This window comes from Arachis hypogaea, chromosome 15 (genome assembly GCF_003086295.3).
Source record: "Arachis hypogaea cultivar Tifrunner chromosome 15, arahy.Tifrunner.gnm2.J5K5, whole genome shotgun sequence".
In the NCBI taxonomy this organism is placed as follows: domain Eukaryota; kingdom Viridiplantae; phylum Streptophyta; class Magnoliopsida; order Fabales; family Fabaceae; genus Arachis; species Arachis hypogaea.
In genome coordinates this window covers 52,243,668-52,261,332 of record NC_092050.1, presented here as the reverse complement: position 1 = coordinate 52,261,332, position 17,665 = coordinate 52,243,668, and the positions used below count along the sequence as shown (strand labels likewise).

At 34.5% G+C, this 17,665-nt stretch overlaps 1 protein-coding gene across 2 annotated transcripts; it reads left to right on the top strand.

Moving 5' to 3' along the window:
• Positions 1–577: 577 nt before the first annotated feature.
• Positions 578–9,121, top strand: LOC112750390 (alpha/beta hydrolase domain-containing protein VTE7). Of its 2 annotated transcripts, none has more exons than XM_025799105.3 (10): positions 578–911; positions 3,159–3,253; positions 3,348–3,445; positions 4,108–4,157; positions 4,498–4,593; positions 4,716–4,805; positions 5,911–6,003; positions 6,682–6,777; positions 7,713–7,778; positions 8,538–9,121. In XM_025799105.3, the coding sequence occupies exons 1-10, from the start codon at positions 717–719 to the stop codon at positions 8,691–8,693; spliced, it is 1,035 nt and encodes a 344-aa protein (XP_025654890.1). In that variant the 5' UTR covers positions 578–716; the 3' UTR covers positions 8,694–9,121. The 2 variants fall into 2 exon arrangements, with proteins under 2 accessions (XP_025654890.1, XP_025654889.1); XM_025799104.3 differs by having other exon boundaries at positions 593–911; positions 4,701–4,805.
• Positions 9,122–17,665: the final 8,544 nt, after the last annotated feature.

Here is a 17,665-nt window from a genome sequence, read left to right as displayed (position 1 = left end):
CTTCCATTCAGGCGTGTCCCCACAGACGGCGCCAATGTTCGGTAGGTCGGGTACCGGATGGTTCGGATTGGTATCCTGTTTGATGAGGGGGTCTCGCTTGGTCGTAAGTCACCGGGCTGTAGTAGACGGCGTCCCGAGCTCTTTGTGTGAGGAGGGGGGTGTCACCTGCAAAGACACTCCGACGCTCTAGTCAACAAAGTGTGCAGGCGAAAAAGGGGTTAATGGTATGTGACATACCTTGGGTGAAGGGTAGGACCTTCCCCATATATACCGTGTCAGAGGTGGGCCCATCAAAGACAGACCCAACTTCCTCGATGCTTCCTTTGCACAGCTGTAGTAAAGTTGTCAGGGACGCGTGTCCGGATCGGCGACTAAGTGCCTTGCTCCTGACCGTTCGGGTCGAGTGGTGCTCGAGTCGGGCCGACCCGCAAATGGTTTGGGCTAGGCCGTAACAAGTGTAAAACTCACCTACACTAAACTATAAAGCCACATCACATCATTTATTACAATTTACAACATTAAAAAAAAAATAGCCGAGGAAGTGATAGCACAATTTGAGAAAGACAATTAAAGAAAGAAACATTACATTTAATTACAGCAACATTGAAGCATTATAGAGTGTGTGTGCGCGCTAGAAATTAGAAACAAGAGAGTGGAGTACAGAAAAACAAGCACATTTAACAAAGTTCCTCTTTAGCAGTGTTTGATGCTGAAAAATGGTGTTTTCTGCGTCTGTTGGGTCTGTAGCATTGCCCCCTCTGAGTGTGAGAGTGAGTGCGAAGAGGTGGAGTAGTGTGGTGGTTGCTGCTGCTCATGAACCCTTCCCTTCCTTTCTTCCTAAGCTCATTGACAGAATCCATGATCCCTTCGCTCGTAGACTCGCCTTGCGAATTCAGAGGCTCCCTGTTCCTGTAACACCATTTTCTCATTCTGTTTTTCTTCTTTTTCTTTTTATGTTTTCTCTTTTATTATTAAAGATATTTGTTCGTGTCTTCTCTTTTATCTAATCGGAATTTTGCTGTTATTATTATTGTTATTATTATTATTATTATTATTAGAAATGATTTATGTCTTCCTGATTGGTTTTTTATGTTTCGTTTAATACTTGTAATTCCTCAAAGGCACTCTGTTTGTTTGCAGAATTGCCGGGTTACTTTCATATGCATTTCTTAATGCATTGCTAAGGGTTTTTTTTATTGTTTTTAATTTATGTGCAGAAGCCAGAAAGGGCCATGGGTTATTTTTTATTGAAAGCATGTATAGGATTGTATCACTATATATTAGTACACGTGTAGTCGACTTCACGTGAAGTTGATAGTTGACAGTCATAAGATGAAAATTTGGTCAAATCAGTCAAATTATCTAACGGCTCTTATTTATCAACTTCAGGTGAAGTCGACTGTACTGAATTTCCACCATATTAGTAATAAGCACAAAGATGATTAATAATACAAAATAATATGCGCATGTCGAGCTTCACAGTGTATGAGTTTTCTAGTATTTTGAATTTCTTTTTTTCTATTTTAGAAAATTATTTTTTTAAATCATACTCCTAATCCTTTTATAAATTGTTAGATACAGAAAATATTTACTGTATCTAATTTTTTTAGTAATAAAAATGATGTAATTAAGAAAGTGGTTAGAGGGTATATCATTATTCATTTCAGAAAATTTGTAAGAGTTTTTTTTTTCTACCGTACTTTCAGATATTTTTGAGTTTGGGGCTCAAATATGACTTGTGGTTATAACAGATTAACAATAGTTTTTATGTATGTCTGAGTGAGCATAAGTTTTTATTGGTTTCTTTTTATTTTTTGTTTATTTTTTTCCAAATAGTACTGTCCTAAATGTTCTGTCGGATGTAAAATAGGAAGCACTGGTGATTGATTGAATTTCAGTTTATAGTTCCAACAAATTCCTTGACTATCAGGATCCAAAATTTTTTTGAAAAGAATAAAGTTAAGAGGAAATCCACAGAATCTTATCCCACACTTTTTTCTGCTTAAATTTTTTGTTTCACCTAAGAGATATCCAATCATGCAAATTATTATAAGACAAAATGGTCCTGGGGATCTAAAATTACAAATTCATCCCTGACTAAAGGCGAAGAACAAACTTTTCTCATAAGAAAATAGTGAAGGATGAACGTGTCATTCTTAAATGTTGAGGGACTACTTTGTCCCATGGTTTGCGTGGTTAGAAACTTCCAATGCAATAAAAAAATGACGAGGGATGAAATTGTAGGACGCAAAAACTGTTATAGACTGAATTGTGTTAATTAAAATGGTTGCCTATTGCTCTATGGTAATTCTTTGATTATGTGGGTCATTAGACATAACCTATTGCTTCAGAACCCAAACAGGGAAAAAAAAGCTTCAAATTTATGGTTCAATTGATTGAAGCATTTATAGTATATTTGATTTTCTTTCTGTAGAATGATTTAGCCTTTAGGGTAGATATGTTAAAACAAGAAGGCAACAATACTTCAATCCTTAAGTGAACAGGTAATGTTTGAAATTTGAATCACAAAATAAATGGTAGCTTGCTCAACAGGACAACGAATTACAGTTTTATACAGTATTATCTCCAGCACATGTCGTTTTCAATGTTGGTTTTGATAGGCTGTCCTCAGTTCCACTTTTGATGTAACAGATAGTGGTACTATAACTGTGATAATTAAGAGAATGATATTTTTTCCACTTATTTTTTACATGTGTAAATGTGTGAACGAGTGATGATATAGCCTTCTAATGATGTTCCTCAAGATCTTTTTAATTCAAAATTCCGCTCACAATGGCATAAATTGTAATTTACAGAACATTTAAAGATAATTCAATGCATGTTAGCTAGATTTTGAATTGAAAGGATATTTAGCCAAACGGATTAGGAATTATCATTTCTCCTAAATGAATTGTCATTTAAAAATTTAAATAAAATTTAGAACTAATCATAACATCTATTTCTGGCTATGTAGATTTTTAAATGGACTTACATTGTAGCCTATTCTACGAAGATGATGTTCATTTGCCAAATTTGCTTGCAATAAGATTGACAATTTATCCAAGCTTGAGTTCTGCTCGTAGTAATCAATTATAGTTAATCACTATTCTTTTTTTGGATCTTATACAATATCTGATCTTATTCTATATGACAATCAGGTTAGGTTCTCAGAAAATCCCATCATGAGTAGTTGTGTTAAGCCACTTATACAAAAGAAGGAAACTCCAATTGTTCTTCTACATGGCTTTGACAGGTTCTCAAAACATTCAAGAAATATAGCTAATTTATAATTTACACATTTTTGTGCTCAAGTAGCTTCTTCTTCTCATGCATTCTTAATTTTTCAGCTCATGTATGGAATGGAGATATGCCTATCCACTGTTGGAAGAATCAGGTTTTGAGACTTGGGCCATCGACATTCTTGGTTGGGGTTTCTCTGATTTAGGTTTGTTTGGTCACTTTGCCATGTTGTGTTACTCTTTCGTTTTCATTTAAAAAACTTATTTAGTATTTAATTTAGTATAAATAAAAGTCCAGTCTAACATAAATATTAATGATTTCTAATATCTAAAATGTAAGTAACAATAATTAAATAAAAATTTTCAAATTCCATAAAATGGATTTTTTTTTGTGACCGTCCTTCTTGATTCATTTGCTATTAATTCTGTCTGTTTCAATTGCTACAACTAACAGATTTTTTTAAGTTATAAATATTATGAAGAATAACTCAGAAACAAAATAAAAGATGAATTTCTTGCTAATTGTCTTTTAATTATATTGAAAAGAAAATTGCTGAAAAATTTAACACAGATTCTATTATCGAGGAATTTTATGATACCAAGAATCAACCACTTCGTTAGTAAAGAGTACACACATATTTTTTGTACTTTAAAATATATTCTGTATCGATATATTTTTGTAATATATCTTATATTATATAATTTTTTGTATAATTTTTTAATATTATATATGTTATTAGCCCGATAATAATATTTCTAGATCCGTCCTGATTCCGGGAATATACGAAAAAGTGATAGCAACAGATAAAAGGTTTCTTTGAGAGATTTTTCATGTCACTCTTTCTTCTTATTCTTCATTTATTCACAGAAAAACTTCCCGCTTGTGACGTGGTATCAAAGCGTGAGCATTTCTATCAGGTACTTATGTAATACTAATCTACTATAGAGTTTAGTTTCGATGCTAATCAGGTAATGCAATGTAGATAAAAGTTGTATTTGTTAGAAATAGCATGTGGAATTCAACTTTTTATCTAATTTCTAATATATGATAATGGTATTTGATTCTTGAATTTCTGCTTCAATTATTAAGGTGTTAGCGTTTGTTACACTATGTGAACTAGAGTAACATATCAATTAAATTATACATCACTTGTGGTTTACTTTAATGATTGTAACTGGTTTCTTTAAACATCACTGTTATTTTCCTTCCAAAATTTACACTCTGTGTAGAGGCTAAACTTGATTAATCTATTTACAGTTTTGGAAATCCTACATCAAAAGGCCAATGATATTGGTTGGACCAAGCCTTGGATCTGCTGTCGCTGTTGACTTTACAGTCAATTATCCAGAAGCTGTATGTGCCATCCAGTAATTTAACTTCTGAATATCAATCACAACTGAATTTGTGAAAACATATTTAGTAAAAATTGAAGTTGGTGTGCTCTGATAATTTATGTGCAGTTCAATTTTTTTCAGGTGGAAAAGCTTGTTCTCATTGATGCTAGTGTATATGCAGAGGGAACAGGAAAGCTAGCAACGTTGCCAAAAGCTGTTGCTTATGCCGGGGTATGTAGTTCATACCACTCTCAGCTATCTACAAAATTTACCTTGTATCATGGAGTATACAACCATTTTAGTCATCAAAAGATTAGTTTGTTGACAAAATAGTCTCTCAAATGTTGATAATTATCTTATGGTACTTGAAGGATTATAATGTTTCATTTGAGTCTTGAGTGAAACTCTCAATTTGGGCTTCGAAATATTGGTTTATTGACAAAATGGTCCTCAGGTTTAGTGATTTATAGAACCAATCTTTTGGGTTAGCAAATTAATCTTTCAAGCATGAAAACGGTTGTTTACACCTTTTCTTGTTTCTTTTTGCTAATGGTCTCTTTTTTGTATGAATTATTTTTTGTATTTTGTTATCTTACGACTTATTTCAATGTGGTCTGTTCTCCTTTAGGTGTGGTCAATGGGATATAAATTCTTGGGTTATTTTTTGGTTCTTCATAATATCTTTAACCAAGTATATAAATTCTTAATATGGCATTCTTGTTTTGGAAATGGCATCTGTCTTTTTAATATAATGCTGCTGGTGTCATTCCTTCTGTATCTCAAAAAAGATAGTAAATTGATCTTGGAATGATCCATTCCTTACCCCTTGCAATCTTATCTTAATGGCCCTATTTGAATATCTTTTAAATAATAAAAGTCAACTCTCTACTTTTGAATATATTTTCCAGAAGGAAGGGGGAAATTAAGCAATTTTTATGCAGATGATGTCTTTTCGCATCAACACTTTCTTTCTCTCTACCATATATGTTGGCGATATTCTTTGGCTTTTGGGGGTTTTCATGTTTCTACGCGTCCAATGAATACGGGTAGCATAATAACAAAAATAGAACATCCATGTTTCTTAGCCATCATTTCCTTCTTGTTCTGCTAAAGATTTCCAAGCAATTCATTTTCTTGTGGAGAATATTTATAAAGAAATCTTCAGCATTAAATCATTAGGCTTCAAGAATTCGAGATACACTTGTTTCCCTTCATTAATGTTTAATAAAGCCTTTCAAATTGAATTGTGGGATATATATGAATGAGTATGAGGATGATGGTGATAATGGCTTAAATTGCAAGTTACAACTCACCCTTAGACACTCTTTTGAATCAGGTGTATTTATTGAAGAGCCTGCCGTTACGCCTATATGCTAACTATTTGACCTTTTACAATGTGTCATTCAGTACCAGCCTTGATTGTACTAATGTGAGTTGTCTGACCCTAAAGTTTACTGTGTTGTTTATAGAAAAACATTATGTGTAGATATTATTAGTGTGAGTGGCTCAAACCCTATCCACTATTGGATGAGATGTCGATTCAAATTAGATTGAGTTCACACCTCATCCAATGGCAGATGGAGTGTGAGTCGGCATAATGTCTCACACCATGTATGTATGCATAAGACAATTGATTTATATAAGGAGGCATACCCATTTTCTTACCATTTTTTATTCCATAAGAATGGAGCATTGGATATACGCACTCATAGAGATATGAACATCACAAATTTAAGCACCCGTTGAGGAGACCCAAGATTTCATTCATATCTGAATTCTTAGCTTTTGAAGCATCTTATATACTTGAGAAAAATATCTCCAAAGCTACTTTGGTAAAGGAACTAAGGACTTTGTTACAGTACCCTTCTTTATATAAGAGTATCAATATCCTTGATCTAATCAATAGTTTAATATTTGTTCGCAAGATTTTAATTTTTTTTCTTTGAAAATAATTGTATTTAATGGGTCATGTCACAATTTCCCAATCACACAGAGCATCGCTAGTAATTAATTACATAGACGGTGACTCATATAATCATTTTTCTTACAATGCCCTTTGGAAATGTTGCGATAATGAAGAATGTTAGTCTTCCTATAATTTTTGTAGGTCGGTCGCTTGCACTGTTTGATGCCTTGGTGGGATGATGCTACGGTTGGTTTCATGACTAGTGGCGGTTACAATGTTTCTTCCTTAATAGAAAAGGTATATACTATCTCACAACTACAAGTTTATGAGGTTTGGATTTGTTAGGTTTATTTGTATGATGAAATTTGGACTACAAATGCACTTTAATATACCCTTTTCACACATTCTGATATCTCTCTTAAGTCTAAGGTACCATGGCCGTTCATCTAATATACCCTTTTCACTAGAAGTCCCAATCTGCTATATGGCCATTCTTGAGTATCATTTTTATTTAATTTTTTTCTGTAGAGCAACAATCACTAGCAAAAGTTGAATGTTTATCTACTCTCTGCTATCTTTAAGTTCTACTGATTTGTGATGCAATTGATTCTGTTGTCTCCATCAAGGAATGAATTTTGCCATCTTTGAGGTTCTGTTCGTATTGAAATAAAAATGGTTATGTTTGAACAATGATGCTTTTGGTGTACACGGCTATATTTTAAAGAGAGTTAAGAGACGACCTTATATTTGGTATTTGAGACTTAGTTGAGTTTAAGGGTTCATATTTACATACATGAAGATGTGATTATTTGGTGAGGTTGTCATCATTACTCTGATCCCGGCTTGTTGTGAATGTTGAATTCAGCTAGCTGGATAGCTTTTATTTCAATATTTTATTATCTGATTTTGGACACAATCACTCCACACACGAGTTAGAACAAGGAATTTTTTTTTTTGGTTAGAATATAATTAGAGGTATCGATATTTTATGTGTGCTATTTAAACATAACATTCATGAGACACCATGGCGAACTAGTCGCATAGAAATCACAAGTCTGTGCCTGTAAAAGCCATTGGAAGGTAGGACTCATTTATGTACAATTGTTCAAGTCCCTTCTAGTCCTTATTTTTTGACAAACTTGTATGGATATTGGATAGGGCACCTTTGACACCATTTAATTACAGATGCTTGATTTCTTTCAATACAAGATCTTTTGAATTTGTTTGAACAGGTGAAACAGAAAACACTCATCATTTGGGGTGAAAACGACCGCATCATCAGCAACAAGCTTGCAGTGGTTAGTTTTTTATATTGCCAATATTTCTCAACCAATATTGTAGCCAACATTCATTACTTAGAATTGAATATTAAAAAGAAACATCCAAAACTAAAAATAGTAAAACCAATTTAGGGTATAAAATTTAGGATTACGGTTTAGAATTTATAATTTAGGGTCAAAGATTTATAATTTAAAATTAAAAATTTAGTATTTAAGGTTTATAATTTAGATTTTAGAATTTAGAGTTCAGAGACTCTATATAGGGTGGTTGGAGGTGAGGCAGTGGCTGGCCGGAGGTGGCCGGCAGTGTTCCCCAGCAGTGGTGGTGGATGGTGGTTGTGATGAAATTACGGTGGTAGGAGAAAAGAGGGAAACAGAAAGGGGCAAAGGAAAGAAAAAGGGATAAAAGAATAACTTAAAAAAATATTGTAGATGAATTTTTTTTTTTTTTGTATTAACTGAAATCGGCTAATTTGGTTTCCAAGCACTATTCCTAAAATGATCCTGGAGGGTAAAGAGCAAGAAATTTATTAAGACTTTTTTATTCTTTTAAATGCTGGAAAGTACATCCTATGGTGCAGAGATATACGTGGTGCGTCGTGCATTAAAATAATCCAATAGTATAGATCTTAGCAAAAGATTTCATCATTATCTTCTGTTTAATCTACACTCTTGGGTTATCTTGGTGAATCATACACCAAAGTTGATCGAGGCGCATTTAAGTCCTCTGAAATTAACTATTGAATATTTTTATTTTTATTTTTTTTACCATTGCAGCAACTACACTGCGAACTACCTGATGCAGTGATACGCCAAATACCAAACTGCGGCCACATTCCTCATCTGGAGAAGCCAAGTTCTGTTGTCAAATTAATTGTTGAATTTGTTCAGAGAGAGGCCAAGAAATTAGACAAATGTGTTACACAAGTATGAAGGTTGAAAACCTCACTTTTCTATTCTCCTAATAAACAGAGAAGGCAACTTCTGCAGTTCACAATTTGGCAAAATTAACCGGCACATGACAAAATATATTATGGAATGCTCCTATAATTAGAGTGTTTGATGAAAGAAAAGAAAACAAAAAATGTGGCTGCAGCTGTTTCGAATATATTTATTATGATTGTTAATAAATAATAAGTAAAACCTATTATTACCTTTTTGAATTTTACTTTTAGTGAAGGAACATTTTTCTGTGATCATCTTAAGTCTTCACAAATAGACAAGCACAACAATGCCATCATTATTTTGTGGTTTCATTATCATGATTCATTTAAAGTGAATTCCTGTTGTTTTTGGTAATATCAGTGTTTATGACTGTGCCAACATGTTTATTGGTTGATAATGATAGATCAGTACAAAAACCGTTGAGTCATGCTTGTCACTTTTTTTCTCAATTACGCTATATGGATTAATGTTATTGATGAACAAGTATTTTACGTGAGAATAGAGATAATTAACATGCTCAGGTATTTTAGTATGCTCAGGTAATTTTTTACCTTCAGTGATTCAAAATTCATGAGATATTATTGAGTTTATTTTGAGGTAAAAAAACGTTTGTTCAAAAATCAGGAGACCAATTTGAGACCTATCCCGTTGCAATAAATAGTGCCACAAAGTTCTTTTTTTTTTTTTATTTTCTCACAATATCTCCCAATCCAATAAATTAAGGATTAATTCATTACGGATTTAAGCACTATTTAAGGGTTTGTTACTGGTTAATAAGTAACTGACTACTCAATCAATCCACGTCGATATTTTACAAGTATTTATCTATATATCTATTTTATTATAAAAAATTGATACCAAGTTAGTGTGAAATGAGGATTCCGGCTAGGGAGCCAATGGAATATTTGTACAAATAACCATCTGAGTACGAGGGATAATAAACATCTCATGTCATGAAACCACTCATCCCAAAAACTTAAGTCTAAAGCTTTGATACCATGTCATAAAACCACTCATTTCAAAAGCTTAAGTTGATAGGAAAAGGTAACACTAATGGTTATATATCTAATACTGAATCGGACATCCCTAAACCTCCATTATACACATTGTACAGATATTCCATTGGCTCCCTATACTTTCTCTGAAATGAGTTTATGTCATATAGTTATTACTTTTTGTGTCATGTTAAATATTTTAGATAGGTGACAATAAGCGAGTAACGAAGATAGTGGGTGATTGTCACGGGTCACCCCTTCATTCTAACTTAACTGAATTAAGTACGAGAGTATATTTTGGAGAAGAAGTAGGCGTGAATTGAAAGAAAAAACAATAGTACTTGCATTAATTCATGAAGAACAGCAGAGTTCCGCACCTTAATCTATGAGGTGTAGAAACTCCACCGTAGAAAATACATAAGAGAAAAAGTCTAGGCATGGCCGAATGACCAACCTCCCAAATGTGAATAATGGCATAAGCTCCCGAATACAATAGTAAAAAGTGCTATTTATACTAAACTAGTATTTTAGGTTTACAGAAATTGAGTAACTAAGTGCAGATAGTACAGAAATCTACTTCTGGGGCCCACTTGGTGTATGCTTGGACTTGAGCATTGATCTTTACACGTGCATAGGCCATTCTTGGAGTTAAACGCCAGCTTGGGTGCCAGTTTGGGCGTTTAACTCCAGTTTTGGTGCCAGTGAAGAACGAAACTCTCGCGCGATCTAGAATTTTCACAAATAAATTCCCGTTGTAAGTATAGCTTCTAGACCGACAAGAATTCCTTTCTTACAAAAGTTTGGTTGTCACAAGTAACAAAACCCAATAAAATTTATAACCGAAGTATTCAAACCTCGGGTCCTCTTCTCAAGGAATTGCAGGGAGGTATGATTTATTATTGGTTATGTAAAAAGATATGTTTTTGGGTTTTTTAAAATAAGGAACAAGTAATTTAAATGACAAGAAAAATAAATTAATAATAATAAAATCTCTTGGCAAGGTATGAGAAATTGAAGTCCTATCCTGGTTATCCTTATCAATTGTGATGAGAATTGGATTCTGCTCCCACCTTGTTAACCTCTAACTATGAAGGTAAGTTAAGTGGATGAATCAATTTGATTCCTCAGGTCCTAATCAATTCCTAAGAAAAAACTAGAGTTATTGGAATACAAATCAATCAGCAAAGAATTCCAATTTTCAATCAACAAGGAGTTTGATAACTCAAGTGTCTCCAATTACTTAACCAAAGCAAAAAGGGAGAAAATCTACTTGAATAAAAATGCCTTCAGATGGAAGCAACAGTAATATAAATAAAAGAAAAAAATCTTAAATCTGAAATACCTCAAATCATATTAAATAGAAGAAATCAAATCTAACATGGAAATTCATAAATTAAATTGGGAAAATAAATAAAAGGAACATTGAACCTGAAATTGAGAAATAACCATAAACTGAGAGGAATCCTAATTCTAAAAATCTAAATCCTAAATCCTAAGAGAGAAGAGAGAGCCTCTCTCTCTCTAAAACTATATCTAAATCCTAATAATTGTGAATGTGTGTTAATGATTCCTGACTGAATGGATTCCCCCGCTTTATAGCCTCTAATCTGTGTTTTCTGGGCTGAAAACTGGGTCGAAAATAGCCCAGAAATCGCTGGAGAAGAAATCTGCCACGTTGGTTTTTCGTCACTGCGACGCGTCCCCGTAGAGCACACGTTTGCATTGCCTAGATGTATGGCCAATATGGCAAATTATATATCAAATCGAAGCCCCAGACGTTAGCTTTCCAACGCAACTAGAACCGCCTCATTTGGACCTCTTTAGCTCAAGTTATGACCATTTTAGTGCGAGAGGGTCAGGGTGACAACTTTGCAGTTCCTTCAACTTCTTGTATTCCTTCCACTTTTGCATGCTTCCTTTCCATCCTCTGAGTCATTCCTGCCCTATAATCTCTGAAAACACTTAACACACATATCAAGGCATCGAATGGTAATAAGAGATGATTAAACATAGCAAATTTAAAGCACAAAGAAGCATGTTTTCAATCATAGCACAAAATCAGGAAGGAAATTGTAAAACCATGCAATTAGTATGAATAAGTGGGTAAAAAGTTGATAAAAACCACTCAATTGAGCACAAGATAAACCATAAAATAGTGGTTTATCAGCCAGTTCTGGCATTTTACTCCAGAAAAGGGTCTCCGGGGGGCGTTTGAACGCCAGTTTGGGCCATCAAATCTCGAGCAAAGTATGGACTATTATACATTGCTGGAAAGTCCAAGATGTCTACTTTCCAACGCAATTGAGAACGCGCCAATTGGGCTTCTGTAGCTCCAGAAAATCCATTTCGAGTGCAAGAGGGTCAGAATCCAACAGCATCTGCAGTCCTTTTTCAGCCTCTGAATCAGAATTTTGCTCAGGTCCCTCAATTTCAGCCAGAAAATACCTGAAATTATAGAAAAACACACAAACTCATAGTAAAGTCCAGAAATGTGAGTTTTGCATAAAAACTAACAAAAATATAATAAAAAGTAACTAAAACATACTAAAAACTATGTAAAAATAATGCCAAAAAGGGTATAAATTATCCGCTCATCAAAGATGCCGAGCATACATTGGACTTGGCGATTTTTACACAACCCAAGCCCCCGCATCCGCCAACCGAAGGTGGAGGAACTTAGAGACATTCCCTCCGGATCATGTTCATACACGGAGGACCGTGCAATCGCTTAAGTGTGGGGGAGGATTCACCATTTTTGGGGCGTAAACTTTCTTTTTGGAACACTTTGTACTTTATTTTTGTTTCTTTTTATTATGTTTCTTGTAAATATTTAGAGTGTTTTTGATTGTTGCATTGCATTTTTCTTTTGGTATATATATATATATATATATATATATATATATATATATATATATATATATATATATATATATATCTTAGTTTATTTCTAGTTATTGCAGTTGGTATTTTTGCTTTTGCATAGTATATATTTTATCGATAGAAGTTGTGAGTGGATAATATGAATAGTATAGCACCTAGTTCAATTTTGTCCTAATTGTTCATGTTAATTTTTTTGCAATATTGAAAATTAGGAATAGAACTAGGAAAATTTTGAAAATTGCATCCATCACATCATACATACATATAGGAAATAGTTTTGGTGAAAAATAACAAAAATTTTCAAGAATTTTGTTTCAGGGCTCTATTGAATTGATTTGGAAAATTGTTTTCAAACTTGCTTGAATGATTTTTATGGAACATAGAAGAGGAAAGAACAAATACCTTGTGAGTTCTTGAGCTTGAATGAGTAGTTACACCTTTTAACCACTAATTTTGTTCATTGTGTGATATATCTCTTCTATGAATGTAATCTTAGTTTTTCTTGATTCTTTATTTCAAATGTTTGATGTTTGAATGCATTGAGCATGATTGAGGCCATCTTTGAATTACACCCACTCACCTATATGGACCTACCCTTTGCTTCTACATTGCTAACCCCTTTGAGCCTTAATTGACCCCATTGTTTGAAATATTACCACATCACAACCCTAAGTGAAAAACCATGAATTACCTTGAATTTCATCTTTGATTAGCCTAGGTTGAGGTGTGTGTTTCATTTAAGTGTGGGGGGAATTTTGGAAAGCTTTGGTAGAGAAAAATTTGTTTTGGATACTTATTGAAAATTTGGAAAAAATGGGTGCACATTCATGTGTCAATTTACTTTAACCATATGCATTTGTCATAGAAAAAGAAAAAAAGAAATAGAAAAAGACAAAAAATGAATGAAATGAGAAAAAAATAAGATGGGACAAAAGTTATCCCAAAGAAAAAGGAAAAAAAATTAATAAAGAATGCATATGTGAATTTGAATGAAAGAGCATACATGAATGTGTATAAAAAATTGAGAATGGAAAGGTTAGGATTGCATAATTTCTGTTATTGGATTGATATAGGTTGAGTTAGATACCTAAAATAATCAAAGATCCAATTCTTTAGTCCACTTAGCCATATCTATCCCACCTTAACCCTAGCCCCATTACAACCCTAATAAGTCCTCATGATAATTGCATTCATTCATCATATGTTTGTTGATTGTTAGATGAAAGGCAAATCCTTGAAAGCATGATTAGAAGGATACTTGAGTGATTAAACCCAAAACACTAAGCGTTGATAGTGTATATACACCTAGTGAGGGCTCAATTACTCAATTCTATGTTTCCACCTCACTTATCATGTATTCTTGCAAGTTGCTTCATTTTGAAACTTGAATTAATTCTTTAGATTTTGATTGCATTGAATTACTTCTTTGCTTTGCCCTATATGTCTATATACTTACTTGGGAATTTGAGTGTTTGTTTTCACCAAATCAATAGGATACTATAGATAGATATATATACATAGATAGTATATAGTATACCTTGCATGCATATAGATAGTGCATTCAATAAGTTGATTACCCATTTGATTATTCTCCTTGTTTGGTTTAGCATGAGGACATGATGTTGTTTAAGTGTGGGAGAATTGATGAGTCCATATTTTTCGATATATTTTGGCTTAATTTGAATGGATTTCATCACATAAACTCACACTTAAGCACCAAAATAGCATACTTTTGTGTTATCTCGCTAATTTGGACATAAATGTGAAAACATGCGTTTTTGTGCCTAAATTAGTGATTTTAATTCCACTTTCATGCCATTCGATGCCGTGATATATTTTGTGAAGGATTTCAGGTCATTTTGGCAAGATTGGATAGGCAAAAGTGGAAGAAAGTATGTACAAGGGAGAATACATGAAGAAAACAAGGAAAAGCACACACAGACAAGTGTGCGTGCGTACAAGCAAGTGTGTGTGCGCACAAGAGGAAATTTGTATGTGTGCGTACGCACAACCTTCTGTGCGTACGCACAAGTGGCGAAACAGAAAAGTGTGTATACGCACAGGACCCTGCACGTGGTTTCATTAATGAAACACATGCTGCGCAATTTTGGGGGCCTTTGGCCCAGTTTTGGAAGGCTCAATGCTGAAATTGAAGCGCTATATGAAGGGGGTATCAACACATGCATGAGGAATTAGGTAGTATTAGGTAGAATTAGTGTTAGGAAGCTTCCATAGGAGTAGGAGTAGGAGTATAGTAGAGAATGCTCTCCTAGGGTTTCATTTCCATCTCCATTGTAGCATTTTATAGCAAGCTTTGATTTTGGATTTTTGCTTCTTTGATTGTAAGTATTCTCAATTTCTTCTTTAATTACATTGTCTTTACTTTTATTTTCCTATGGTTTAAGTTACTTTGTTCATATTTGCATATTTGAGTTTCTTGAAGTTTTGATTAATGAATTTCATATCTTATGCTTTCTTTATGCTTGATTGCTTGTCCCTTGTTAATATTGTTGATAGTTAGTTATAGTTTTTTATTTTTCCTTGCAATTTTTCATGTTTTACTTTTATGCACACAAGCTGTTTGTGAAAATGCCAATTATGAGTTTTGAGTAGATTTTCACACCTTGGCTTGGGAATTGAGTTCGTAGAATACTTGAGTCATAATGTCCGACATTTAGTGGTAATTCTTGGGAAGTTAGTTGACTCTTGTTTTCATTGACGCTAGCCTTTGATCAACTAGTTTGGTAAGTTAGCTAGGACTTATGGATTAAGGTCAATTATGCTTGCTTGCCTTACTCCTCGATGTTAGGGGTTAACTAGGCGAGATTGGTTCATCATAATTATCATAGTTATGGTTATGGCGATGATAGGATTCCTTGGATCCTCTTATTCCCAAGTCAAGGCTCTTTTATGCATATCTTAACATTTTCACTAGTTTTGATCTTGTTTCCTTCTTAATTGCATTAATTCAAATTTTGATCATTGCTTAGTTCTTTGATTTCTTAGTTCCTTTAATCTTTAGTTCTTTGATTGCAACACCTTTTTGCCCTTACAACCGAAAGTGTAACACTTTCAATTGCATCCAGGGAGAACGACCCGAGGTTGAAAGACTCTCGGTTTATATTTGATTTGAAAATCTAAACTTTGATTGATGGTCGATTGTTGGGTTGGGACTATACTTACAACGCCAATTCTATTTTGAGATAAAAATTCCTAACCCGCTTTGGGCTCTTCATCAAGTTTTTGGCGCCGTTGTTGGGGATGCAATTGGTGTTATATCTTAGGTTCTTGTAAATATGTCCATAGTGTAAATAGCTTACTTTTTGGTTATTTGGTTGTTTTTGTTAATATTTAGGTGTTTTTTTTCTTGTTTATTAGTGTCTTTTGCTTTTATTTTCTACTTTCTCTATGAGCTATCATCCTTGTTGCTTGGAGCTTGATTGTGACTATTTTGTAGAGTATGATGAGTTCAAATTGGGATTGCATCATGGAATGGGAGAAGCGATGGAAGGAGGAGCAATCCTCCCCATACTACAACGAGCCAAACCCTCCCCAATATGAATATCAAACCCAAAGATATGAAAGATACCCACTACATGACCCTCAACCACCAAACACTCAAGTACCTTACCCTTCACCTCCATGGAATCAAAATGTCTATACAACTTGTTACCAACCATATGAACTTTCACACCCTTATACACCACTTCAATATCCTCACCCACATAATACACCTTCCAACTTTACAACCTTTCTCCCAACCTTTGAACCTTCTTTTCCATCAAATTGTGAAGTCCCCCAACTCTTGCCCCAAGAACAACAAGACCTTCAAGCATTCTTCCAAGAGCAAGAAGGGTTCCGAAAGAAGTAAGGGGAGTTCATTGCTACCATAGCCGAAGCGATGAACTGCTTGGCCTCACTACACTCAACCACTCAAGACACTCCACTTGAAGAAGGCGGAGGATCAACTAAGGAGTGTAGTAAGGAGGGGAACATGGAGTGTCAAATTAAAGCTTGAGTCACAAGTAGAGGAAGGTAGAACTAGTGAACTAGAAGAGTTAAGGGGAGAATTGAGGGAGTTTGATCAAGAAGTGGATTGCATCATCAATGATTTTTTGTCCACCTTAGTCAACCCCTGATGAGCGGATAATTTATACGCTTTTTGACATTGTTTTTAGTATGTTTTTAGTAGGATCTAGTTACTTTTAGGGATGTTTTCATTAGTTTTTATGTTAAATTCACATTTCTGGACTTTACTATGAGTTTGTGTGTTTTTCTGTGATTTCAGGTATATTCTGACTGAAATTGAGGGACTTGAGCAGAAATCAGATTCAGAGGTTGAAAAAAGACTGCTGATGCTGTTGGATTCTGACCTCCCTGCACTCAAAGTGGATTTTCTGGAGCTACAGAACTCAAAATGGCGCGCTTCCAATTGCGTTGGAAAGTAGACATCCAGGGCTTTCCAGAAATATATAATAGTCCATACTTTGGCCAAGAATTGACGACGTAAACTGGCGTTCAACGCCAGCCTTCTGCCCAAATCTGGCGTCCAGCGCCAGAAAAGGATCCAAAACCAGAGTTGAACGCCCAAACTGGCACAGAACTTGGCGTTCAACTCCACAAATGGCCTCTGCACGTGCTACACTTAAGCTCAGCCCAAACACACACCAAGTGGGCCCCGGAAGTGGATTTATGCATCAATTACTTACTCATGTAAACCCTAGTGACTAGTTTATTATAAATAGGACGTTTTACTATTGTATTAGGCATCTTTTGATCATCTTAGGATCTTAGGATCATCTTTGGACGCCTGGTTCTTAGATCAGAGGGGCTGGCCATCTCGGCCATGCCTGGACCTTCACTTATGTATTTTCAACGGTAGAGTTTCTACACTTCATAGATTAAGGTGTGGAGCTCTGCTGTTCCTCTAAGATTAATGCAAAGTACTACTGTTTTCTATTCAATTCTTCTTATTTCGCTTCTAAGATATCCATTCGCGCCCAAGAACGTGATGAAGGTGATGATTATGTGTGACGCTCATCATCCTTCTCCCTTATGAACGCGTGCCTGACAAACACTTCTGTT

Excerpts from the sequence above, each read along its gene's own strand:
- LOC112750390 (XM_025799104.3), top strand. The coding sequence starts at position 717 with ATGGTGTTTTCTGCGTCTGTTGGGTCTGTAGCATTGCCCCCTCTGAGT. Across the intron at positions 3,254-3,347 it reads CTTCTACATGGCTTTGACAG|CTCATGTATGGAATGGAGAT; the intron begins GTTCTCAAAACA and ends TTAATTTTTCAG. Across the intron at positions 6,778-7,712 it reads TTTCTTCCTTAATAGAAAAG|GTGAAACAGAAAACACTCAT; the intron begins GTATATACTATC and ends TTGTTTGAACAG.